Here is a 27,696-nt window from a genome sequence, read left to right on the forward strand (position 1 = left end):
TACTATAATTGTGTTGCTATCAATATCTTTCTTGAAGTCCTCTAAGGGTTTCTTTATGTATTTGGGTGCTCTTATGTTGGGTGCATATATACTTACAATGTTTACGTTTTCTTGATGGTCTCTTCCCTTGAGTATTAGAAAGTGACCTTCTGGGTCTCTTTTTATGGCCCTTTTTTTGAAGTCTATTTTGTCTGATGTGAGTATTACTACCCTGGCTTTTTTTTCCTGTCTCTTTGCTTGGAATATTTGTTTACAACCCTTCACTTTCAGTCTATGCAGGTCTTTTGTTCTGATCTGGGTCTCTTGTAAGCAGCATATGTGTGGGTCATGTTTTCTTATCCACTCAGCTATTCTATGTCTTTTGACTGGGGCATTTAATCCAGTTACATTTAAGGTTATCACTGATAGGTACTTATTCATTGTCAATTTTTCGTACCTGTTTTCCATTCTCTCTCACTCTTTTTTTTTTTCTTTTCTTAAAGCACTCTTAAGCATCTCTTGCAGAGCTGGTTTGGAGGAGGTATATTCTTTGAGCCTTCTTTTGTCTGGGAAGCTCCTTACTTGGCCTTCCATTTTAATTGAGAGCCTTGCTGGATAAAGTAGTGTTGATTGCAGTTTTCATTACTTGGAATATTTCTTGCCATTCCTTTCTGCCTTGTAGCATTCCCATTGAGAAGTCAGCTGCTAGTCTTATCAGGGCTTCCTTGTATGTTACTTCCAGTTTCTCCCTTGCTGCCTTTAAGATTCTCTCTTTTTCTTGGATTTTTGCCATTTTAATTATGATGTGCTTGAAGTGGGCCTCTTTGGGTTCCTCTTGATTGGGACTCTCTGTGTTTCCTGGATTTGTGTGACTTTTTCTTTCATCAAATTAGGGAAGTTTTCCATCATTACTTTTTCAAACAGACTTTCTATCCCGTGCTCTTCTTCTGTTCCTTCTGGTATCCCTATTATACGGATATTACTATGCTTCATGTTGACCTGCAGTTCCCTTAACACCTCTTTGTTCTTTCTGAGTCTTTTTTCCTTTTCTTGCTATTTCTGGGTATTTTTTTCTACCTTGTCCTCCAGCTCGCTGATTCAGTCCTCTTCTTCGTCTAGCCTGCTTTTGATTCCTTCTGTGTTCTTCAGTTCAGAAATTGTATTCTCCATTTCCTCTTGGCCCTTGTTGATAGCTTCTATTTCCTTTTTCATGTTGATATAGTTTGCAGTGAGTTCATTGTTGTTTCCCTGTAGTTTTTGGTAATTCTCTGTAAACTCACTGAGCTTCCTTATAACTGTTGCTTTGAATTCAATATCTAATAGTTGACTTGCCTCTATTTCATTGATTAGCATTCTCCTTTCCTTTCATTTGGGGATTCGTTCTCTATCTTCCCATTGTTTGTGAGACTCTTCTTGTTAGCCTCTGCTCCTTAAATCGATCTGTTCTGACTCCCTGGGTTTATGGTGTGAACATCTATGGTAGGAGACCTGTGATATTCAGTAGTGCAGTCTCTTTGATCTCCTGAGTTTTCTGGTCTTAGGCTCTTGTTTATGTTGGCTCTCTGTATGTCTTTGGGTTTTGATTGTTGTTGGGTCTTTCTTTGGTGGATCCTTCCCTCCAGCTGGTTAACTGAGGGTTGCTCCGTCCACCACATCTTGTATTCTGTTGTGCAGGTGTGGACAGGTTGTGTTGAAGCTGGTTCTTCTGTCTGTCCAAGATTTTGAGGCTTTTCTCACAAAATTGTTCAGATATTTGTTCTGGGTAATTTCTCCACTGTTTAGTTATAATTACACATTGGTCCTTGGTGGAGGTTAGTGTGGCTTCCACTCCTTCACCTTCTTCTGTTATTATCTATTGGTGGTTCCTTTGTTGGTAAGTTCTCTCTTCCAGCAGGTATACTGTTGTTCACAGCTCCCACCTATTCTTTTATGTGATCAATTGGAGGCGGAAGGCAAAATGGATTAAGACAGCAGGAATGTATTCTATGGAACTTACATTACCAACCTGTAGAGAACAGTTAGGAGATCCTTTGGATAAATATAGTGTTAACTGTGATATTTCATCCAACTAGTCATTTTTAAAACAGGGTGGAAAAAAGGACTCTTGTTAGTGGGGGGAAGGATTGTGAGTGGGATCCAGAAAACAGTGAGCTTGTGGGAGGTCAGATTATGAGATATTGTGAGCATAAAGGATAGAAAATAGATGCAGTGTGTGATAGAATAGAGTTAACCACAACAGGAATAAAATTCTGGAAACAGTGAAGTGAGCTGAGATCTGGGAGGGGTGCTGTGTAGCATTTACAATTGTATGGAACAATTATTTACAATAGTAATGGAGCAACAACCATATAACAGAATCTATGTGATCTGAATAGCAACAGGAAGTGCATGACCTAGAGTAGTGTGCTATTGTGACACAAGTGAAGTGAAGGAAGGAAAATTAAAAATACACTATGAAAGAGAGAACAAAGAAACCGGTCAAATAATGCAATTGAACAAACAAAACAAAGAAAACTAAATAGAAGAGAAATAAAAAATACTAATAAAATAAAAAGTGAAAATAATGAAAAAAGTAATACAAAAAACAATAACTTGCAAGTTATATGGAATAGCAAAGTGAAATTTATCTCACTCTCTCAATTATTGGGACTATTCCTTTGGGTCTGACTCTGGTCCTTTCACAGCTCCAGGTTTTATTGTCTCACTTGTGGGGGGGGAGAAAAGAAAGAAAGGAAGAAGGAAAAAGAAAGCCTCCTGGGGCTTTAAACTGGCCAAGCCAGTTCTGCTGGTCTTCCTGTCTGCAGCAGGCTGAGGGGGTATGGGTTTCACTTTTCTCCCTTCCTGTGGTTTTGCAGAGATGGGGGCCAGGTATGAGCCACACTCTCCGTTGTTGCCCAGCCTCCAGCCCAGTTCTTCAGTTCACTGCCGAGCCCCTAGTGCCCTTCAGTGCCCAGCCTACACCTTCAGTCCACCAGTTGTGCTGTCCTTGAGGTGCACCACTTAGGGGCAACTCACCCACCACCTTCTTGCTCTTTGTTGTCCTAGATGCTAGGGACTCTCAGAGTCTCTTCAGGATAGTTTGGTTTCCCCATTGAGTTAAGTCTTTCTGGGAATTGCTGACTCCCTGAGCCTTGCTGCTGTCCTCTGCAGGAGGTGTCTCTGCCTTCCTCTTAGCAAGTCACTCAGGGTGGCTGTTGTGGGTGTACACCTCCTCTGCTACTGCGGCCAGGATGGTGGGGTCAAGTGCACTCTGCCCCTGGGGCTGCAGAAGTGAGCATGTGGCCTCCACTGCTGCCTCGGGAGTGTTACAGGGTGCAGCCAAGAGGGGGGACCCCAAATAGGCATTTGAAATGGGGTCCAGAACTTAAGGTGTCCAGGAGATTTTAAGGTGTCTTCACCCCTTCCCCCACAGGTGTGAGTTGGGGGAAGGGGCACACAGAGCAAGAACATACAGGGCAGCTTTGCAGCTAATCCATGGCATGGTCATTTAGCATACCTATAGCCTTTGGCTGGTCACTTAGATATGCTCAAATAGCTATGGCCATGCTCAAGGCCAGGGGGATGGAAAGGGACCTCCCCCCCAAGATGGGACCTGGGAGGCAGGTCCCCTGAGTTACAGCGCCTGCGTGGGAGCTGGGAGAAGATTGGCTCCATGACATGGGGTGACACCTGCCAGACCCACGATGGCGACCAGAAAAGCTGGAGAAGACAGCAGATTGAGGGCAAGTGTGCCCAAGTGTAGGAGGAGTCGGAAATGGGGCTGCAGAAGAAGATTGGCGCGGGGGATTTAAACCCAGACATGGCAGCCACTGAGAGAGAACCACGCGTCTTTAGCAGAGTGGAGACTCCCGCATCCCAGAGAGGGAGAACCATGCGGCCTGGATAGAGTGGGGACTCTCCCTTCCCGCAGCCCTGAGAGAGAGAACCACGTGGCCTGGCAGAGTGGGGACTCCCGTGGCCCTGGGAGAGAGGACCACGTGCTTGTGCCAGAGTGGGGACCCACACAGCTTTAGAAGGGGGAACCACCACCTGGTTTTAGCAGAGATCCTGGCGACTCAGCCGAGGGTGCCGGGAACCCAGGGAGGTCTCCCAGTCGAGATGGAGGACTAACTAAGAACCAGAGGACTGCCTGAGCCATGGACTTCTATTTCCTTTCCTGAGATACAGTACTCTGGACTGGGCAAAGGGGGAAGGAAGGAAGGACTGTGTGTGTTTGTGGGTGTTTTTAGGGACTTTAGGATTTTTGATAAAGACATTAGGTCACTACTTGAAGTTTGTATAGCATTAAATAAACATTTCCTTTCCTTTTCACAAATCTCTGGCATTGAGAGATGTCTTTCCTAGGGCGGCGGACATAACGGACTCAGGGCCTTCTTTCAATAATATTATATAGTCCCAGGCCCCCCCTTGTTTGTTCTGTAACAGGAGCACAGGCAGGAACACAGTCTCCAGGCTGCAATCAGGCAAACAGTGGCCTCTGCTGCAGCAGTGGGGGGTGGGGGCAGGTCTCAGCTGCAGGGACAGGGAGGGTGTCTGGGTTGGTAGCATACCACTGGGGTTGTGGGAGTGGTTGGGTGCCCTCTGTTGCAGCAGCCGGGAGTAGGGTAGGGACGCAGCATGGTCCTGGCAGCAGAGGTGGCCCACGGCTGAGGCTGCATGGGCAGGCACAGCCAGGAGAGGCAAAGGTGGCTGCTATGGGAGAACTCCCTAAACTGCCACTGAGTACTTTTTTTTTTTTTAATTCCTCCTGTTTAAGCCTGTTGCTCCAGACAAGCTCCTGGCCTCTCACCCAGCTCGCCTCTCCAACCAAACCAGAGACTATCCAGGTCAGGGTCAGTCACAGCCCAACTCTTTCCAGCCGTCATCCACAGTCTCCGTGGCATCCACAGTCTCAGTGGTTGCACACCATCCCTGTGCACCTGCCATCCCGTTATTATTCCCCTCCTGCGACTTCAAGCATCTAGGTCCATCCTGGTGCTGTTCAAACCTCCCTGTTTAGCACAGGAGGGAGCCATTGTCCTGGCTCTCTTCCAAGAATCCTACAGCAGGCCTGGCAGGTGCCAGGCCTGGGGCTGCAGCCGCCCCGGTCCCCACACTTTCCCAGGGACCTTATTGTCCCAAAGCACTCTCCTTACTGTCTGATTTTACAATATCCTCTGCAGTTTTGGTCTCCAATCTTCATATATGCTGGGATATCATTGGCTGTTCAGTTTGTTCCTCAGAAGATTGGCTAGGTGTTCCACCTGTGCACAGAAGGAAGTGGACTCCACTCCCACCTATCTCGCCACCATCTTACCCCTCTGTGAGCTTTGTTCTCTTTTCCAAATTCCTTTAAGTGTAAAGTTAGACTGTTTATTTAAACTTTTTTTTGAGATAAGCCTGTAGTGCTTTGAATTTCCCTCATAGGATTGCTTTTGTTGAGTCCCACAGATAGTTTCTTTTTTATGTATATTTTATTGATTATACTGTTACAGCTGTCCCAATTTTTTTTTGCCTTTGTCCCCCGCTGCCCCATACCCCACCCTCTCTAGCAATCCCCCATCCCTTAGTTCATGTCCATGGGTCATGCATATAAGTTCTTTGGCTTCTCCCTTTTCTATACTCTTCTCAATATTCCCATCTACTTTATTCCTACCAATTATGCTTCTTGATCATTACACTATTTCCCTTTCTCTACCTACCCCCTCCCAGCTGATAACCCTCCAAATGATCCCCATACCTATGATTCTGTTCCTGTTCTGATTGTTTGCTTAGTCTGTCCATGTTTTTATTTTTTAGATTCAGTTGTTGATAGTTGTGAGTTTCTTATTATTTTAATGTTCATAATTTTGATACTCTTTTTCTTAGATAAGTCCCTTTAACATTTCATATAATAAGGGCTTGGTGATGGTGATGAACTCCTTTAGCTTTACCTTGTTTGGGAAGCACTTTATCTGTCCTTCCATTCTAAATAACTTTGCTGTGTAGAATAATCTTGGTTGTAGGTCCTTGCTTTTTATCACTTTGAATACTTCTTGCCAGCTCCTTCTTGTCTGCAAAGCTTCTTTTGAAAAACCAGTTGGTAGCCTTATGGGAACTCCTTTGTAGGTAATTCTCTGCTTTTCTCTAGCTGCTTGTAAGATTCTCTCTTTATCTCTAACCCTTGGAATTGTAATTATGATGTGTTTAAGTATGGTACTCTTTGGGTTCAACTTGATTGGGACTCTGCTTCCTAGACTTCCTACACCAAATTAGGGAAGTTTTCTTTCATTATTCTTTCAAATACATTTCCAATTTCTTGCTCTTTTTCTTCTCCTTCTGGCATCCGTGTGAGGCAATTTTGGAACTCTTGAAGATGTTCCAGAGGCTGCTTATACTGCCCTATCTTTGGATTCTTTTTTCTTCTTGTTGATTAGTTGTTTTTTGCCTCCTTATGTTCCAAATCATTGATTTGATTCTCAGCCTCATCCACTCTACTATTTTCTCTGTAAATTGTTTATTTCAATGACTGAATCCTTCATTTCTGACTGGATCTTTTTTATGCTGCTGAGGTCCTCACTAAGTTCCTTGAGCATGCTTATAATCAGTTCTTTAAACTCTGCATCTGATACATTACTTATCTCCATTTCATTTAGCTCTTCTTCTGGAGTTTTGATCTGTTATTTGGACCATGTTTTTTTGTCTCCTAATTTTGGCAGCCTCCCTGTGTTTATTTCTATGTATTAAGTATAGCTGCTTTGACACCATGTCTTGGTAGTGTGGCCAATTGTAGTAGGTATCCTGTAGGGCTCAGTGTAACAGCCTCCTCTGTCACCCAAGCTGAGTATCAAGTTACACCCTTCAGGTTGGCTGAGTACACCCTCCTCTTGTATTTGAGCCATGGTTGCTGTTAGCAGATCAATGGGAGGGATTTACCCAGGCCAGTCAGCTACAAGATTGGCTGTGACCATTTACCACCAACCTCCACCCTGTACAGAGGATCAGCGTGCAGGGGCACGGTTGCAGTTCTCCAAAGGGTCTGTAGCTATTCACTAGGTGTGGTGGCTCTGGGTTTCCCAGGTGGTGCAGGCCAAGGTCAGCCCCCACTTGTGTTTTGCCCAAGGTTGCCCTTCCTGAGCTATAAATCAATCTAAGAAGGCTGCTACTTGTGCTGGCCTTGGAGATTCTCCGGCAAAGCCAAGCTGTGAAACTAATCTAGCTGCTGCTAGTGCTGGACCTGGAGCTCACTGAGGCCAGCTATTGCTTGTTTGATAGGACTTAAGAAGCTATGAAGCATGAGGCAAGGCCAGTTATTCATATGGAAAAGCAGCTTGGGTGGACCATAAATTGGGTGGGGCAGTGTTTCTGAGGATCAAACAGTGTTAGCCAGGTTGATGCAGTCTCAAATATGGTCCAGCCTGCTGGCTCCATGGCTCTGCAGGAGGAGGGCTCAAAAAAGGGACAATGGCTTCTGCTCACCTTGACACCAGACACACCTGCCTCTCCCAATATGCCACTGGTGCCCTTCAAACTGCCACTCTGGCACTGTATCTCAGAGGTAGTGAGTCTGAGTAGGTGAGCCCAAGTGTGCTTTTTAAGAGGAACTTCTTGGGGCTCCAGATGTTTCTCCCACTGACTCAATCCCCACTGGTTTTTGCAACCAGTGTTTTGGGACTTATGTTCCTGGCACTGGAACCCTGGGCTGGGACTCCTCACTCCTGAGATATCCCTTCCTGAACTTTTATGCAGCACACGTGTGCAAGAGACCAACCTGTCTGCATGTGTGCTCCTCCTACCAGTCGGAATGGATGTGGTTTCTTTAATTCTGTAGTTGTCAGACTTCCACTCAAGCTGATTTGTGATATTTCTGAATGATGGTTGTTCTGTATTTTAGTTGTAATTTTGATGTTGTTGTGTGAAGAGGTGAGCCATGTCTGCCTATGCTGCCATCTTTACCAGAAGCCTCCCCATAGATTTTGGACTGTTTGGTTTTCATTTGTCTCCAGGTATCTTTCATTTTCTTCCTTGATCTCATGTTGACCCATTCATTGTTTAATAACAAGTTATTTAATTTCCATATCTTTGTGTGTTTTTCTATTTTCATAGCACTGTGGTCATAGAAGATGCTTGATATAATTTCAATCTTTTTAAATTTATTGAGATTTGTTTTGTGTCCTAACATGTGGCCTATCCTAGAAAAAGTTCATGTACACTTGAAAAGTATGCATAATCTGCTGCTTTGGGATGAAATGCTCTGAAGATATTAAAACCATTTTATATAGTATGTTGTTGAAGGCTGCTGTCTCTTCATTGATTTTCTGTCTAGAAGATATATGCATTGAAGTCAAAGGGGTGTTAAAATCCCTTACTATGACTGTGTTTCTGTCAATCTCTCCCTTTATGTCCATGAAGATTTGCTTTCCATATTTAGGTACCTCTAATGTTGTACCTAAGGTTTTATTCTCTTGTTGGATTGTTCCCTTTATCCTTATGTAGACCTACGTTAATAGGTGCAGACCTATGTCGGACGCTGCCTGTGACTGACCCTGAGCAACCTGTTCCTAATTATCAATGACCCAGAGCTTGTGGCTCCCTCTGCTGGAACTGTTTGTGTGCAGAAAGAACCAGGCTGTGCACCAAGGCCAGCTTTTACCAGCACCAGGCCCAGGGGAGGTTCGTCTAAAATCTCAGAGCTCCCAGAGATCACCTTAGTTGTTAAACTTAATCACTGAGATAGCCTCCAGCTCTATTCCTCAGCAGCCCAGATTAAGTGTATGGGATGGGGCAGAGTAATACCTGTGAACAGGTCTATTGCTTCCCCTGAGGCTGATGCCACTTGGAGGGGAGTGCTCTGCTTGAGAAAGATGGCCTCTGCAGTATGGGAAATGACTCAGCACAGAGATACTGCTAGCTGTTCTTTTGGTTTTTTCCCCAGAGCCACCAGCCCTAGACTCTCCTCATGCACCAATAGTCCACTTTGCCCTCCCTCTGCTGGAGCCCAGGTTAAGAGTCTGCAAATGGAATTTTGTGCTTAGGCCCCTTAAGAGGCTCTCTGCATCCCCAGTTGTTTCTCCTAGGTGGACAGAAACCCCTCTGCTTTTCACAGCTGGATGTTATCTGAGTTCCTTTCCTGGCTCTTGCAGGCTGGGGAGTCCAGCTTGGGGTTGACTGCACACTTCTCAAGCAGAAACCCCCAGCCACTGAAATATCCCTCTGGAATTTCAGCCGTTGCCCATGGGAGCCTAGCCAGCCCGTTCAGGCCTCCTTCGCACTAACTACCAGTCACGTCATGGTGCTTACTTCCATCTGTCTTTGGTTATAAGGCTTCTTTCCAGCTAGTGTTTAGTTGATTATTCTAAATGATTTCTCTACAATTTAGTTGTAATTCCAGTGGTCTTGGGAGGATGTTTGAGCAGCTTCCACTTCCTCCTCCAGAATCTTAGATCTCTGTCCTCATATTTTTAATGAATCTTCCAAATCCCAATGAATAAAACTTTGGCAAGTATGATAAATAAAATAAAGAAAATAATACCCCTGGCTGGCGTAGCTCAGTGGATTGAGCGCAGGCTGCAAACCAAAATGTCGCAGGTTCAATTCCCAGTCAAGGTACATACCTGGGTTGCAGGCCATGACCCCTAGCAACCGCACATTGATGTTTCTCTCTCTCTCTCCCTCTCTCTCTCTCTTCCCCCGCTCCTCACTAAAAATAAATAAATAAAAATCTTTATAAAAAAAAAGAAAGAAAATAATACATCAATGCCTTTGACATCCCCTAACAAGAAACAAATATTGTTGGAGGGTAATTTCACTGTTACTCACTGATAATAAACTAAGAATTATTTTCCTTATTAACTATGTCCAATCCTAGAGCTGTAATTAGGGCAAAATCTATAATGCAGAGTATGTTACCTAGTGATACCACTATACATAAGTATTATCACAAGTGTAAAAATAATTAGAACTTGTATTTGGGAAAATCAAGATATTAGCATAAACTTAAAAATTATATACACTATTTCTAAACAAGAACTTCAACCACTAAAATTGAGCACAATAAAAAAGGTAGTAGGAATATGAGAAAATTGTTACTAATAGTACTTTTTAATGTACTATTATTAAAAACCATGTAATTATATAATATAGACATCTTCACAGAAGTGTGATATTTATGAAAGATTTTCTTTAAAGAAAATGTAGTCATTAAAGTTATGGCACTGGGCTACTTCCGGCCATGACAGAGGCATAGGTAGACACACTGTGCCTCCTGGAAAAACCAAAATAAGGACAACAATTTAGAAACAAAATAATAACCAGAACTGACAAAAAACTGAACTGTATGGAAGTCTGACAACCAAGGAGTTAAAATAGAAACATTCATCCAGACTAGTAGGAGGGGCAGAGCTGGCGGCCGGGCGGAGAGGGGTCAAGGCAAAAAAAGCAGTGGCTTGTGGACCCGAGACATGCAAGGCAGCAGCTGACAGATCCTGGGGGTGCAAAAATGGTATCAGGCGGACCCTGGGTACGCAGGCAGTGGCTGGCAGACCCTGGTGCCAGGTGGCAGCAAGCAGACCCAGCGAGATGGCGATTGTGGAGTGGGATGCAGGGCGCAAGGCGACTGACCTGGCAATCCCATATTCAGGTGCAGGTAAACCAGCGAAACTGGGGAGCAAGGTAGACTGCACAACCCAGGGTCCCAGCGCAGGGAAATAAGGTCTCAAAACATCAATTGAAAACACCTGTGGGGGTTGACATGCAGGGAGAGACTCCCAGTCTCCCAGGAGAGTTCATTGGACAGACCCACAGGGTCCTAGAATGTACATAAGCCCACCCACATGGGAATCAGCACCAGAAGAGCTCCGTTTGCTTGGGGGAAGCAGTGGGAGGGACTGAAATCCGAGAGAGAGAGGATTGAGCACCATTGTTCCCTCTCGGACCCCTCCCCAACATACTGTGTCACAACCCAAGACTGGGTTGCCCTGCCCAGGGCAAACACCTAAGGCTCCGCCCCTCACTAGTAACAGGTGAGTCAAGACCAAAAAAAAAAAGGCCCAAACAGAAGAACAGATCAAAACTCCAGAAAAAAATACAACTAAATGATGAAGAGATAAACCAACCTATTAGATGCACAGTTCAAAGCACTGGTGATCAGGATGCTCACAGAACTGGTTGAATTTGGTCACAAATTAGATGAAAAAATGAAGGCTACGCTAAGTGAAATGAAGGAAAATGCACAGGGAACCAATAGTGATCAGAAGAAAATTGGCACTCAAATCAATGGAGTGGACCAGAAGGAAGAAACAACCAAACAGAAAAGAATGAAAAAACAAGAATTCAAAAAAATGGAAAGAGGCTTAGGAACCTCCAGAACACCTTTAAACGTTCCAACATATGAATTATAGGGGTACCAAAAGGAAGAGCAACAAACTAAAAACTTATTTGAACAAATAATGAAGGAGAACTTCCCCATTCTGGCAAAAAAAATAGACTTCCAGGAAGTCCAGGAAGCTCAGAGAGTCCCAAAGAAGTTGGACCCAAGAAGGAACACACCAAGGCACATCATAATTACATTAGCCAAGGTAAAAATGAAGGAGAGAATTCTAAAAGCAGCAAGAGATAAGGGGACAGTCACCTACAAAGGAGTTGCCATAAGACTATCAGCTGATTTCTCAAAAGGGACCTTATAGGCAAGAAGGGGCTGGAAAGAAGTATTCCAAGTCATGAAAGACAAGGACCTACATCCAAGATTGCTCTATCCAGCAAAGCTTTCATTTAGAATGAAAGGGCAGATAAAGTGCTTCTCAGATAAGGTCAAGTTAAAGGAGTTCATCATCACCAAGCCCTTATTTTATGAAATGTTAAAGGGACTTGTCAAAGAAAAAAAGATAAAAAACATGTATAGTAAAATGACAGCAAACTGACAATTATTAACAACCACACCTAAAACAAAAAGAAACTAAGCAAACAACTAGAACAGAAACAGAACCAAAGAAATGGAGATCACATGGAGGATTATCAACAGGGGAATGGGAGGTGGGAGGGGGAGGTATGGGGAATAAGTAGCATAGATGGTAGGCAGAAAATAGGGGGAAAGCAAGAATAGTATGGGAAATGTAGAAGCTAAAGAACTTACGACACATGGACATGAACTAAAGGGGGGGAATATGGGTGGGAGAGGGTGTGCAGGGTAGAGGGGAATGAAGGGGGAATGGGACAACTGTAATAGCATAATCAATACATTTTAAAAATTATGGCACTGAAGAAGCTAATAGATTTTTGAAACTTTTATTGTTTTAAATTTAAAACAAAATTCAGTTTGAATCACAAGTGGGAATACAATGCCTTCAAGATATTTCTAAAGCTATTATTCTACATAATGAAACAGAATTAACAGCATAGCATAATGTGAACTTGTCATTCCAGTGATTTATATTTTTTCTTGGTATAACTTAAACTTGTTTTTTACTTAACACAAGTTAATAGAACTATACAAAAAGAGATATTTTTAAATGACTTGCCAAAATTATTATGAATGTGCTTAAGAACACAAACCTGTAAATGCCTGGGTAAACAAGTCAATAAAGTTTTTACCTTAATAGTGAGTTTACAAGGCTTTACTTTTGTAAGCAAGAAGAGTAGATTGTGTTGTTTTTGCTGAAAACACTTCTTTTATACTTACTCTCTCTGTATTACAGGTATATAGAGAACCCACACACTGCATTTCATAAGATTCTGATCTACCTGATTTTCTGTGTAATGCTAGTCCCACAAGGTAAGGAACTTCCCTATTGCTCCCTAATGCTAGTGGACCAACCCTAAGTTGTGATCCACTTTCATCCCTGCAGAAAGGTCTGCTGGTCCTTTTCATCAGCCCTGCTTCACCTGCTGCCAATGAGAAAATGGACTGGGAAAATTCTCGTTATCTAACCCACTGTTTCCTTGGAGCAAGAGACAGGGCACAGGAAGGGGAGGACTTAGCTGTTAACAGATTTAGCACATACTTTATATGTGTACTCTAGAACACGGTGTTGCCTCCAATCTCCTATTTTTCAGTCAAGTCACTTCTAACACTATAAGTAAAATATAAGATGGTCTCAAGTCTGTATCATCAAACATAAAGCCTCTTCTGTTACAGTAACTAATCTTTCTTTGGATTTAAAAAAAAAGAAAAAACTTCCCTTAAGGAAAAAATACCATTGGTTACCTAACCTGATTGCTAAATTATAGCTCATTTGTTTGAATGTGATTCAAAGAATTATCTAGAATTTTGTGGCAACTACTGTGAGTTTGATTATCAAAAAAGTAACAAAAAGATAGATGGAAGGATGAATTACTGAAGGTCCAAAATCAAATTCTGATTCTAAACACAATAACAAATTTTTCTATTCAGGATTAAGCTGTCTTTAAGAGTCAAAATGATTTGGAGGTCATCCAACCCAGCTTCCATCCAGATATTACACCTCTCACATATAGTAGTCTTCTGAATTATAAAAATGTATAAAGTTATTTCAAAAAACCTACATAAATAAAAATTATCTATATATAGAAATATCTATTCAGCAATTCCATAATTTAAATATTCAAATCAAATTGGATAGAACTGGTTCCCTTTCACTCCCAGACTGTATTTACACACTAACACATCAAGTAACACTAAAACAATGATGAACAGACCACCTGGTTTAAATGGAGAACACAGTGTTCTAACACAGTCCCTATTTTTTCCATGAACATAAAACTGCAAATCACATATATGAATTATATCTCAATGTACTGTTAAAAAAATTACAAGTAACTTACTAACCTGGACTTTGGTCTCTCATTTTAAGGTTTGGTTCTGGAATGCAAATATTGTGTTTGAAAGCCCAATAAAATCAATCTCATATATAGTTTGTGTATATATGAATCATTTACAAGGACCGATGAATCCACTGCATCATCAATGGGAGGTTTTGGTGAAAAAGCAAATGTGTCCAACATAGAAAATAACTCTTTATTTGGTCAAAAGTATAAAAGGTTTGACCTATTTGAAATATGAAAAAGCTGAGTATTTGCAAGATATGTGAAAATACTCAGCAAAGATACTATGAAAAGTTGAATAACAAAGTAACTTCTTTCTCAAAAAAATTATTTTAGGCCACAGTATATAACAGAACTTATTGCTATTTGAGATATCATTAAAAATAGGTTCATATATAGAAGTGCTTATGTATCAGTAATACCTCTTCACTGATATGAAACATACGCCCCTTCTAGAAGACATACTCACTAAATCTCCTTTCTAAAACTCTATTTTTATCATTTCAAAAACTTCTGTATCTAATATGATCAAACAGATCTTACCAAAATCACACAAATTATAAATCAATTAAAGTTCTGATTTCATTAATTTTAGCTTGTTTCATTTCATCAGCATTTGTTTTTTTAGTTCCAAAGGCTCCAGCTGCAAGCTCTCTCTTTGTGTTTTGTATTTTCAGCATATTTTCTTCAACAGAGTCCTTAACAATAAACTTTAAAAGAAAAAAAAAGTTAAATTAGTTAAGTACTTTTTAGGGTCACAATATTTAAAATCTTTAAAAATAAAAACTTGCTAAGATGGAAATGTGGGTCTACATTTTCTAGTATTATGCAGCTTGCAAAAATGGTCAATAATAATCTATTAGAAACTGTTTAGCTCCTTTTCCTGAATATACAGGGAGAATATTTAGAACATAATAACTAGAGATAAGCATTGCTTTCCTTTATCATTCAATATGGTTTTCTGCTAAAGACATAAGTTATATCTTAAAACTCCCTCATCAGAGAAGAACAGCATACAAAAAAGCCAACTTTATAGGCAGCTCTGTTAACTGGAATATGATCAAAATACACTTATTGTATTTAAAAAGGAGAATGAGATTTTCCCAGAATTGCAAGAATGAGCTTTTATCTCATAAAATTCATAATGTAAAAATTTTTTTAAAAAATGATCATCTCCACAGATGCTTAGGCATTTGATAAAATTAAACATTTATTTATTCCTGAGAAAATATTATCTTCATTAACTTAGAAATAAACGTCCTCAACCTTATTAAGGGCATTTACTAGAAACTTAACAAAAACAACATATTTAATATAAAACAATAAAAGCATTCCCAACAAAAACAGTCACAAGTCAAAATGGTTACTATCACTACTGCTAGTCAACACTGTGTAAGAGTACTGGTTACTGTGGTAACTAAGGGTGTGTTACAAAATGTTATTGAAATACTTAAAAAACCCAAAAAGCCCTGGCCAGTGTGGCTCAGTTGGTTGGAGCATCGTCCTGTAAACTGAAAGGTCACAGGTTTGATTCCTGGACAGGGCACACTGCCTAGGTTGCAGGTTCAGTCCCCAGTCAGGTGACATAGGAGAAGCAACTTGATTGATGTTTCTCATGTCAATGTTTCTCTCCCCCTTTCTTCTTCGCTCCCCCTCTCTCTAAAATCAATAACCATGTCCTCAGGTGAGGACATTAAAAAACATAAATGGAGATGTGACGTAAGTTCCTGTATAGGAAAACATTAACAAAAAAGATAGTTCTCAAATAATCATAAATTCAATAAATCCCAAACTAGATTTCTTAAATGAGATTTGCTAACCGAAATCCCAAGTTCAATTCAAGAGTAAATAATAGTAATAACCAATATAATTTAAAAAAGGGTAATGAGAGCACTTTACCCTAGTATATATCAAAGCATACTTTATAAAACCATAGTAATTATAACAATATTTTCCTGGAAATAGGAAAAAAAGAGATCAATGGAACAGAACAGAGTCCATAAGAGACCCATGTAATATATATGAACTAGTTTATGATGAAAGTGAAATTTCAAATCAAAAGAGAAAAGGGACTTTTCAAAACAATTGATAATGAAGCAAATAGTTCTTTGTTTGAAAAAAACTACAATTATAACAGTATCATGAATCATAAACAAAAAATGAAATACTTCAAAAGAATCAAAAGTATGAGATTCATTTTTAAAATTTGAAGACAAAGCCTTCTGTTCCAAGCCAGACCTTAAAACCCACAACAGCCCTGGCTGGCGTAGCTCAGTGGATTAAGTGCGGGCTACGAAGCAAAGCATCACAGGTTCGATTCCCAGTCAGGGCACATGCCTGGGTTGCAGGCCACGGCCCCCAGCAACCACACATTGATGTTTCTTTCTCTCTCTTTCTCCCTCCCTTCACTTTCTAAAAATAAATAAATAAATAAAATCTTAAAAAAAAAAAACCCACAATATACAGAGAAAAAGGCTGACATATTTTAAATCATAAAAATTTTAAAACTTTCATGACAAAAAGCATATAAAGTTCAAATATGAGCAAGAGCCTAGAATAAACCATGTCCAATACACTTAAAGCATTTAAAATCAGAATGTATAAAGGAACCCTTTATACTCTAAAACTGTATTTGTACTTTTTGAAAACTAGGTAAAAGATATAAACAAGCAATTCACAGAAAAAAATATTGACAATAGTTATGCTCAAGGTCTTAGGTAAGTGAAAATTAGAAAGGTACTTTCTTGACTATTACATAAGCATAAATTCATATCATTCTCATACATTAGAGTCTATTTTGAAAACAACTTGAAAGTTATCTAATAAAAAATTCTAAATCCAGAATTCTATTTCTAAACCAATCCTGAAGAAATACTTGAATATATACACAAAAATGCAGGTGATATAATGCTCATTATGACATTGTTTTTATTAGCAAATAAATTGAGCTGGTTAAATAAAGTGTGATGTATCTAAATTCAGGCGTTAACAAGAATGGGTATGTAGAGTAGTCAGAGACAGAAAGTAGAAGGGTGGTTGCCAGGGGAAATAGGAAAGAATAGTGACTTATGGGTAATGGGTACAAAGTTTCAGTGTGAGGTGAAAAATTTCTGGACGTGGATGGTGGTCATGACTGCAACAACAATGTGAATGCACTAATACCACTGAACTGCACAGTTAATATTTTTTAATATTTTAAATATTATGTTATTTATATCTTACCAACACACAATAGAAAAAACAGAATAGGCTAGATCTAAATGTTCATATATGGTAGTGTCCAATATACACCATTAAGTAGGAAGAAAATATGTTGCAGAATAATATGACCCCATTTATCTTAAATTTTAGAAAAGGTACACATTAAGTATGAATGTATGTAAACATAGAGAAAGGGACATTGAACAGCATATATTAAATGATTTATTGATGGTGGTTTCCTCTGAAGAGAATAAAGGTGATCTTCATATTTCAATCTTTTATAATAACATATTCATGTATTATCTGTATAACTTGAAAAGCCTTAACAAGTTAACTTTAAAACAGATGACTTAAATGACTCCCAGCCAAAAAGGAGGCATAGGTAGATGCACTGTGTATCCTCACACAACTACAAAAAGGACAACAATTTAAAAACAAAAAACAACCAGACTGACAAGAAAATCGAACTGTATGGAAGTCTGACAACCAAGGAGTTAAAGAAACATCCATCCAGACCGGTGGGGGGGTGAAGACGGGCAGTGGGGCAGAGAGAACTCGTAACAAGGTAGCAGCTGGTGGACTTGGTGAGGCAGCGGGTGGTAGAGCAGGCAGTCCCACATTTGCATGCAGATAAACCGGGAAGAACAACTGGGGGGCGAGACAGACCACACAACCCAGGGCTCCAGCCTGGGGAAATAAAGCCTCAAACCTCTGATTGAAAACATCTGTGGGGGTTGAGGTAGCATTGGGAGAAACTCCCAGCCTCATGGGAGAGTTCATTAGAGAGACCCACAGGGTCCTAGAATGTACACAAACCCACCCACCCAGGAATCAGCACCAGAAGGGCACAATTTGCTTGTGGGTAGCAGTGGAAGTCACTGAAAACTGGCAGAGAGCAGAGCAAGCACCATTGTTCCCTCTCAGACCCCTGCCCCACATAGTGTCACAACACTACCCCTGCCCTGGTGAACACCTAAGGCTCTGCCCCTTACTACAGAACAGGCATGCCAACAACAAAAAAATGGCCCAAATGAAAGAACAGATCAGATCTCCAGAAAAAGTACAACCTAGCAATGAAGAGATAGCCAGCCTACCAGATGCACAGTTCAAAACACTGGTAATCAGGATGTTCACAGGATTGGTTGAGTGTGGTCGCAAATTAGAGGAAAAAAGGAAGGCTACGCTAAGTGAAATGAAGGAAAATGCACACGGAACCAATAGTGATGGGAAGAAAACTGGGATTCAAATCAATGGAGTGGACCAGAAGGAAGAGAGAAACCTTCAACCAGAAAAGAATGAAAAAACAAGAATTCAAAAAAATGAGGAGAGGCTTGGGAATCTCCAGGACATCTTTAAACATTCCAACATCCAAATTATAGGGGTACCAGGAGGGGAAGAGGAAGAGCAACAAGTGGAAAACTTATTTGAACAAATAATAAAGGAGAACTTCCCCATTCTGGCAAAGGAAATAGACTTCCAGGAAGTCCTGGAAGCTCAGAGAGCCCCAAAGAAATTGGACCCAAGGAGGAACACACCAAGTCACATCATAATTATATTAGCCAAGATTCAAGATAAGGAGAGAATTTTAGAAGCAGCAAGAGATAAGGGGACAGTTACCTACAAAGGAGTGCCCATCAGACTGTCAGCTGATTTCTCAAAAGAGACCTTGCAGGCAAGAAGGGGCTGGAAAGAAGTATTCCAAGTCATGAAAGGCAAGGACCTACATCCAAAGTTGCTCTATCCAGCAAAACTTTCATTTGGAATGGAAGGGCAGATAAAGTGCTTCTCAGATAAGGTCAAGTTAAAGGAGTTCATCATCACCAAGCCCTTATTTTATGAAATGTTAAAGGGACTTATCTAAGAAAAAGAAGATAAAAAACATGTACACTAAAATGACAGCAAACTCACAATGATTAACAACCACACCTAAAGCAAAACCAAAAGCAAACTAAGCAAACAACCAGAACAGGAGCAGAAGCACAGAAATGGAGATCACATGGAGGGTTAGCAACAGGGGAGTGGGAGGAGGAGAGAGGGGGAAAGGTACAGAGAATAAGTAGCATAGATGGTAAGTAGAAAATAGGGGCAAGCAAGGTAAGAATAGTATGTGAAATGTAGAAGCTAAAGAATTCATGACACATGGACATGAACTAAAGAGGGGGAATGTGGGTGGGAGAGGGTGTGCAGGGTGGAGGGGAATGAAGGGGGGTAGTGGGACAACTATAATAGCATAATCAATAAAATATATTAAAAAAGAAATGTTAAAGGGACTTATCTAAGAAAAAGAAAATAAAAACTATAAACAGTAAAATGATGACAAATTCACAGCTATTAACCGAACATTAAAAAAAAAAAAAAGCTAAGCAAACAACTAGAACAGGAATAGAATCACAGAAATGGAGATCACATGGAAGGTTATCAGCAGGGGAGTGGGAGGGGGAGAGAGGGGGAAAAGGTGCAGAGAATAAGTAGCATAAATGGTAGGCAGAAAATAGACATGGGGAGGTTAAGAATAGTATAAGAAATACAGAAGCCACAGAACTTACAGGTATGACCCATGGACATGAACTAAAGGGGGTGGAATGTGGGTGGGAGGGGGTGTGCAGGGCGGAGGGGAATGAAAGGGAGGAAATGGGAAAACTAATACCATAATCAGTAAAATATATTAAAAAAAAAAAAAAAAAGATTAGCCAGCCACATCACTGCCTGGTCTTTCTTGTGTTGGAGATAATATATGCTTATTTTTCCCTATAAAATAAATTTGGTTTCCTATTTGTTAAATGTTCATAAATCTGTAGGAAATCTTCAGTGTGGTGCTGAAAAGCCCTGGGTAGTGACTCAGAAGACCTAATTCTAATATTATTTTAGCCCCTATTTAGCTGGAGATCTCTGGCCTGGGCTCTTAACCTCTCTGGATGTTTCCTCACGTGTAAAGGAGGTGGAATAAGTAATCTTATGTTTACCATTCTGTATTATTGATATTAAGGGTATCTTGGCTAAAATGTTTGAAATGATCTTAGAGATGTTAACATTTGTAGCTTCAAAGCTGTTTCCACAATAAAATTGACTCAGTACACTAAAGAAAAAATAAATAAAAAGAAATAAAAAGAAAAAGAAATAAAATAAGAAAATAAATAAAATAAAATAAATACAATACATAAAAAATATAAAATAAAATAAATAAAATAAAATAAATTAAAATAAAATAAAATAAAATACTTAAAAACTTACTTTTGTGATGATCACTTCCTGTTTCTGGCCAAGCCTATGGCACCTGTCAAAGCACTGATCTTCAGCAGCTGGATTCCAGGCCTAGCAAATGGAACAGGAGTTGTTTTATTACCACGCTGATCTGCACAAGTTCTTTCATTTCAGTATTCATACACCTTTAATTGACTGAAATTATTCTGGCTGAATTCAGATACTGACATTATAAACATTCTCGGATAAAAAATCCATACTCCCCCTAGGCTCCCAATCACTACTATGATAGGCAGGTACTCACCCCCATCATTTTACTCCTGTATCTAAGACAGGGCCTGATACATAGAAAACACACACTATAAATGATTGTTGATTAATCACATAATTAGCTTCCTGCTTTTTTCCCCATTTTCAAGTTGATCTATGTGTGCTTAACAGGGAAAAAAAAGTTTACATAGTCTCTTAAGTAACTTAATTTATATCAAAAACTATGTAATTGGGTCCATTTATGAAAAATTTTTTCTCCTTTTGCTGGTGTTTGGTTTTGGTTTTTTTTTTAACTTTCCTATACTTATTAAGTAAAAATATAAACATTTTTTAGGAGTAATCAAAAGTCCTAGAAATTATTTAAGACTTTGTTGATACAATTTCCTGTATCTATATTTGAAATCAGTTTAACCTCAAAACTGAACTAAAAAAGAAACATTAACTAACATTAGCATTATCACAGAAACTGTCTTACAGTGAAGAATAAAACAATGAATCAATCAGAAAGGAAGAATAAGCAAAAAAGATACAGGGTTCTTCAGTCTAGAATGATAGGAGTCAAGTGGTTTTGAAACAGATCATGAACTGTCAGCATAATGATCATTAAATTTCAAACTTAAATTATGGGGTAACACTTGACAAAATGAGATGTTTGGGGGAAAAGGAACATTTATACAGCAAAGTGCCACCTGAAAATAGAAACAAATTATTAATCCATAAGTAGATGTTAAGTTTATAGTATGATTTATACTTATTGTGTTATTTTCTTCTATTTAAAGTCCACTCGAGATCAAGGGAAAAGATTTTACTACTAACTTGCTGTAATTTGAGTTTTGGTTTGTTTTTGGTGTAGAAGTTAGATTTAAGGACAAAACTCAGCTTATGATTTTCTAAAACTGATAATCATATTTTCTGTTTCATAAATGGACACATTTTGAAACCATTATACCAAGAGCCCAGGTAAAATGTTCCTTTCCATTGTCTGTATTTTGCCTAGAAACCTAAGCTGGAAATAATACATCTAGTATGACAACCAGGAATCCAATTTACCTCATGATAGTGTAAAACTGATAGCTCCCATTGTCCCAGGAGTAATGAAGTGATTACCTTTATCAAAAGCACATAATGGAACATCACAATAAACCTTAACTGTTATACAACAAGGTAAAAGATTTTCATGAGCAAATTCTTCTGACTGAATCTTATTTTGGTGCAGGGGACCTGACTTTTGTTTTAAAGTTAGAAAACATTTGAAAGCTTGAAATGTTCAATCAACTCACTGTAAAACTGCTAAAACATTCTACAAGTTTTTTAAAACTATAACTGCTAAAGAGTTTAGTGTCTGACAAACTATAATACTAATTAAAATACTGTATTTGGTATTAATAGCTACTTCCTTATCAAGTACTAAGATTATAACCAAAGAATAAAATACTTTGGGAATTAGTTCCAATATTCTGCCTCCAGAATTTTCATTGTGTTAATTAATACACAGTATGTCCAGAAAAAGTCAAGCCACTGTTGCTATAACAAAAATGGTTTACATGACATCAATGTAACCTTGCAGCCAAGGAGAGTGGACTGGAATGCACATACATAAACAATGACGACTTCACTGTACTAGTTAGTGGGGGTGGCAGACACCACTGAGTGAGCATGTGTACTGTGGAATTGCCTTATCCTAAGCAGTACTCAGTGCAATGAACCCAAGTTAGTCTAGAGTGCCTCCAGCCCAAACGGCCCCTTTGTGCAGTTAGAAAAAGGCACTCCTATATGGATGCAACTTATGTCACACAGTTTGGTGAGTAAAGTTGAGAGTAAATTTTAGCTCCCACTCTACCCCTAGGCCTCCATCACACAACCATGAGTGATTGCACTTTTAGACAAAAAAATTTACCCAAAACATTCCATTAATGGTATTGTTTCTAAATTGTGAGGCTGGGCCACTTGCACCTGAACAACCCGGGGTCTGTATAAAATATAGCTTCCTGGATCTTTTATGATAGAGATCAGAAATTACATCTTACCTAATTCTTTTGCACATTGAAGCTTAAGACCATTAGTGTCATGATGGTAGCTACTTCATTTATCTTGTTTATAACCAGATTCCTAGAGCCTATTAGAGTCCCTGTCACAACGCAGGATCTCATTATATGTTGGATAAATGCATGAAACCACTACTCTTAAAATACTACAGTTAATAGAAACTTATTCTGTATATAGAAGATAAATAGAAATGTATAGTTCTTAAGGATATGGCCTCTGATTGGTTTGTATATTACTAGATGTCTGATGTTAGGCAAGTTATTCTACTTCTCTATGCTTCAGGTTCCTAACCTGAAAAATAGGGATAACAACAAGATCTATCTCATAGGGATGTGAGAATTTTATCTGACTGATATATGTAAAGCACTTAAAACTATGAAGGCATTTACCAAATAGTTTTTGTTCCTTATATTTTTAGAAGTGATAACATACCAGAAAATCTACAAAATTACTTACTGGGTCCATTAAAAACACTCGAGAAGCTGCAGAAAGGTTCAAACCAACTCCACCTGCTTTTAAGGATAGAAGCATTATAGTTGGGGATCCGGCTTCAGTGTTTTGAAAACACTGAATCGATTCAACTCTTTTCTTTTGGGCCATTGAACCATCCAAACGAGTAAACACAAATCCAGAGGCTCTAATGGAAGGGACAAAAGAGACAAATAACACTTCCTATACTACAGTAACTACAGTGGCTTTATTCAACCAATTCTTTCACTCATTTATTTTTACAAATATTTACTAGCCATATACTACAATGTCAGGCTCCAAATTATATATATAAATATAAATTTAACCTCATATAAATTGTAAGTATATAGAAAATTAGAAATTTAGAAAAAAATTGAAATATAAATTAACCTAAAATTTCTGCAGTCATCTTTTTTGCAATAAATTCAGACTTAATCTTTAAAATTCCATGCTCTCAGAAAATATCCTTTATTGTGACTCTGAATATTATTTTAAATAGACAAAAATAAATAAAACTGATAAGCCTTAAATAGTTTTTGCTATCCAAATCAAAACACATACAAAAATCCATTTACTGAAAGTGAGAAACACTGTTCAACTTACCTGAGTGGTGTTTCTATTAAAGACAGAAACGTTGTAAACTGAGAAACAACTAAACTTTTTATGTTGGGGTTCTTCTTTCTTAAGTCAATCAATGCATGCATTAGGGCATTGATCTGGAAAAATCAGAAGACCCATTAGGTTCCATTTTGAACTGGCAAAATACATCCAAAATTTATTATAAAGAGAAAAGTCTTGCCACGTTATTTCCCTAAAATGCAAAAGTAAAACACCACCAATTTTTAAAATTAAGACTGAATAAATAGTATCACAATCAGAAACCTTTCTCTTTCCTCTGAAAGTTACCATCAGAAATAACAAAGCCAATAACCAGCAAAAAAAAATTCAAATGACAGAATTAAAAGCATAATTATTATTTCTATACATAGTATTTCTTTATATAAACATAACACAATTACTCTAATATTTTACCTTTGAACTAGATGTCCATTCCATGTTAGACTTTTTCTCAGTGTCACATGCCAATTCTTCTGGAGGACATTCTAATAAATTGTCTCCATGTATATCATTTCTGCATAAAGGGCATTTAGCATGTGGCTACATAAGACAGAACAAAGTATGAGTGATACTTATCAGAGGAATGGAAATAAAAATTAACCTATAATTTCTAAAAAGCATTGTGAATTCTGTATATTTACTAGCTACAATTCTATAAAACCTTTTATTAGATTCATCCATTTGAGACAAATCTGTACATGCTGAACTCCATGCAGATAAAATGTTCTAATGTGGTAAGTGGGATGGGTAAAGAAGAGAACAGAAGTATGTGATCTTGACTAGCACCAAGAACTTGAAACAATAAATGTTTCACTATCTGCAGACAAGTAAAGAAACCATGAACAGTTTCTTGAACCTAACTATAACAATATAGCACACTAGTTGAAACCGTTTAAAGGAAAAAAAAATCCTTCTTAATGGCTTGTAAAGCCAGTCAAGATCAGTTAGATCCTATCAGGCTCACTCAAAGCAGTATCTGTTGTATCCATTTGATTTGTACCAAGACATGCTAATTAATACAAAAAATTCTGAAACTAAAACAATGTAGAAGTCAGCACAGTGAGGTTACCTTTAAAGGAAGAGGGAGCAGGTAAATGACTGGAGAACACAAGGACACCTAGGTAGTCTTTACTTGGTGTGTTTACTTCATAACTCACAGAGCTGTACAATCATGACTTCTACATTTTTTCTATATGTATATTACATATCAAAAATGTTTTTAAAAATTCTACCTCAGTTGAAGGCCTGCTTACAGGATTATTTCACATCAAAACATTCTACTGTATGTAAGAATCTAGATCTACATTAATCAATACCATAGCCAATAGCCACATGCAGCAATTAAGCCCTTGAAATATGGCAACGTGCTGTAGACATACAATACCAATGGATTTTGAACTTAAATTTTAAGTTAAAAAAGTCATAGAAAGTATATCATTAATAATTTTTATATTTTAGATATACTGGATAAATAAAAATATATTGTAAGAGTTAACTTCATCTATTTCTACTAAAAATACTAAAATTACCTTTGCATCTCACATTATCGATCTATTTGTTGGACAGCAATGGTATAAACAATTAGAACTAGAATACTGACTGTGAAAATGCTACCAAAAATATAATGTATTTTTATGTTAAAAGGGCTTAATTATAAGAAATACATCACCTATTAAAAGAATGATATAATTAACAATGAAAGGTACATTAGTAAATCCAAGCACAAAACTCTTACAGTCTTTTGGACTTGAGTTTTCATTATACTCAAAACAGGTGCACCACTCCTTCAAACACTCAATATGTACTGAACATTAAAACTAACCTGCTCATTCTGAATGACTTGGCAAATACAGGGTTTACAGAAGACATGTGCACAATGTGTTATGACAGGAACCGTTAAAGAATCCAAGCAAATTGCACATTCTTCATCGGAACCTGAGCTCAGAATTAACTTCATCTTCCGTATTAACTTCTTTCGTAGTTCTTCAGGTGTATCATTTCCTAGAGAAAACGCTGAAAAATTAATTTCAGAACAAAATTTGTGATGTGACAAATTAATCTTCCTTATACAGAAAAAAAGTTTTGTTTTGGTAGTTTTAGTCTTTTTCTATTATAGTCAACAAGCATGATTTAAATTTGAAATTTTAAGAAATATTCAGTAGCTAAAATAGTAGCCAACCCACATAATACAACTTATACAGAAACGTCATTATAACACAAGCTGCATGTACATTTCACTGGTATGAGATTTTGAGGTATATTCCCAGTTCAGTTCTACATTAAAAACAATGGCTATTTTACAAATTAACTAAATTTAACCAATATGAAAAATTTCTCCTTCTGATTTAAGTATCTCTAAAAAATGTAATGGTGTAACCCAATCCTATTTACCTACCTGAGGGAACACTGGAAGATACTGCATTTGTAAGAAGGTGAGTATGACAACAGATCTGCCGCAATCTGAGGAGAAGACCCAGGACATCTGCATAGTGTGCGAGGACGGTCCCTTCATTAAAATACCTACAGGTGGAAATGTTAAATGTTACAATATTTCCTATTCTAAAACAATGGAATGAAAATGGCATTGTTCTCGTCTTCTCTGGAAATCACATTAAAACAAGAATAAAAAAACAGAAAAGCAAACTATTTTTAATGAAACCAGGAGAGATTTGTAACAGAAAAGTAAAACATATGAGAAATATCTGCCAACTGCAGTATAAGTCAGACAGGAAGACGTGGAAAGACAGGACTGCAGATCTCAAACAGACCTTCCAGGGCACAATTCTTCAAAACAGACTACATGCCCTGAGGTGAAAATCAACTTCTCTCATGCAAAAACAGAGTGCATGACTAGTGGCTTGAATTTCCCTGGACAAGTTTTATTCTAAGGAGGAGGGAAGGTAAACTGAATAAAGAAACACACAGACCTACTGTGTTTTCAGAAAAGACTGTGAGCACAGCATTCCACACTGTAAAAAATCTTAAATCTTCTGATCTGTTATGTGAGCACAGGTAAAACCTAAAAGAACTGACATGTAACCCTCAGTCATAAATAGGGATATTTCCTTCTAGTTTGGAGCACAGCTAGGACTCCATCCCTCTTATGTGAATCTCCTGCAAATAGCTAGTCAGGAAAAAACTGAAGACATTCATATATAAGTCACAATCAGCAAAGAGTAAGAGAGGGAACAAATAGCAGTGAAAGAAAACTCACTAGAAAAATGTTGACACAGAGCAAATAAAAATTATAACCAAGAATACTGCTATGATATAACACCACTCAATAAAACAATTCCTAAAATAATTAAAAAAACACACACACACACAGTATCTTAAGGCAGAGACAAAGTACTTTGAAAAGGTAAGGCAAAGCAATGCAGAGAAGAACCAGTACAGATTGAATGGGAAAGAAAAAAGTGAACCATCAGAGAAATACAATGTACCACTTAAAAAGAATCTAGCCACTGCTAAAAAACACAGAAAACAATGTGGAAAACAGGATTGAGAAAAGAAAAATTAAACAGAAAGATGTAAAGAATTATAACATGACAGCTACAAAAAAATCCAAAATACACAGAAATATAATAATGAAACAGAAAATAATATTTAAAGAACTTTCAGAAGCCTAGAATACACAAATTTAAATGGTATATATTCCAGGAAAAAAAAAGTCAAGAGGAGTCCTGGTCAAATTGCTGACTTTTAAAGAAAAATAAAATAAAATCAGAGTTTTCCATAGAAACATTCAACAGAAAATACAGTATACCAATGACAATACAGGCTGTGAAGGAAGAATGAGTAATCTAAAATTTATATACTAAGCCCAACTTAATATTTAAGTAGTGAGGCAATAAAAGAAATTTAGCCTAATAAGTAGAGCATAGACTCTATAGAGCTAGACTGTCTTAAATTCAAAATCTAACTCTGGCCCTGGGTGGTGTGGCTCAGTGGATTGAGTGCTGGCCTGTGAACCAAAGGGTCATCAGTTTGATTCCCAGTCAGGGCATGTACCTGGGTTGCGGGTCAGGTTTCCCGGTTGGGGTGCGTATGAGAAGCAAGCACTCATACACTGATGTTTCTCTCCCGCTCTTTCTCCCTCCCTTCCCCTCTCTCTGAAAATAAATAAAATCTTTAAACAAAAAAAAAAAAAAGGAA

The 27,696-nt window shown here is 38.4% G+C and overlaps 1 protein-coding gene across 4 annotated transcripts in view; it reads right to left on the minus strand.

Moving 5' to 3' along the window:
* Positions 1 to 12,203: 12,203 nt before the first annotated feature.
* Positions 12,204 to 27,696, minus strand: part of HLTF (helicase like transcription factor) — a 60,461-nt gene continuing 44,968 nt past the window's right edge. For 2 of the 4 annotated variants that reach the window (XM_045851593.1, XM_045851592.1), the window contains exons 19-25: positions 25,937 to 26,061; positions 25,364 to 25,542; positions 23,956 to 24,081; positions 23,527 to 23,639; positions 22,909 to 23,089; positions 20,167 to 20,247; positions 12,204 to 14,444 (exon numbers count right to left, since the gene is read on the minus strand). In XM_045851593.1, the coding sequence (XP_045707549.1) occupies positions 14,292 to 14,444; positions 20,167 to 20,247; positions 22,909 to 23,089; positions 23,527 to 23,639; positions 23,956 to 24,081; positions 25,364 to 25,542; positions 25,937 to 26,061 (958 nt within the window). In that variant the 3' untranslated portion in view covers positions 12,204 to 14,291. Of the gene's footprint in view, positions 14,445 to 20,166; positions 20,248 to 22,908; positions 23,090 to 23,526; positions 23,640 to 23,955; positions 24,082 to 25,363; positions 25,555 to 25,936; positions 26,062 to 27,696 lie in introns of all 4 variants that reach the window. The other 2 variants (XM_045851591.1, XM_045851590.1) reach the window with 1 other exon arrangement.

This window comes from Phyllostomus hastatus, unplaced genomic scaffold (assembly GCF_019186645.2).
Source record: "Phyllostomus hastatus isolate PE091 unplaced genomic scaffold, TTU_PhHast_1.1 phas_contig_86, whole genome shotgun sequence".
In the NCBI taxonomy this organism is placed as follows: domain Eukaryota; kingdom Metazoa; phylum Chordata; class Mammalia; order Chiroptera; family Phyllostomidae; genus Phyllostomus; species Phyllostomus hastatus.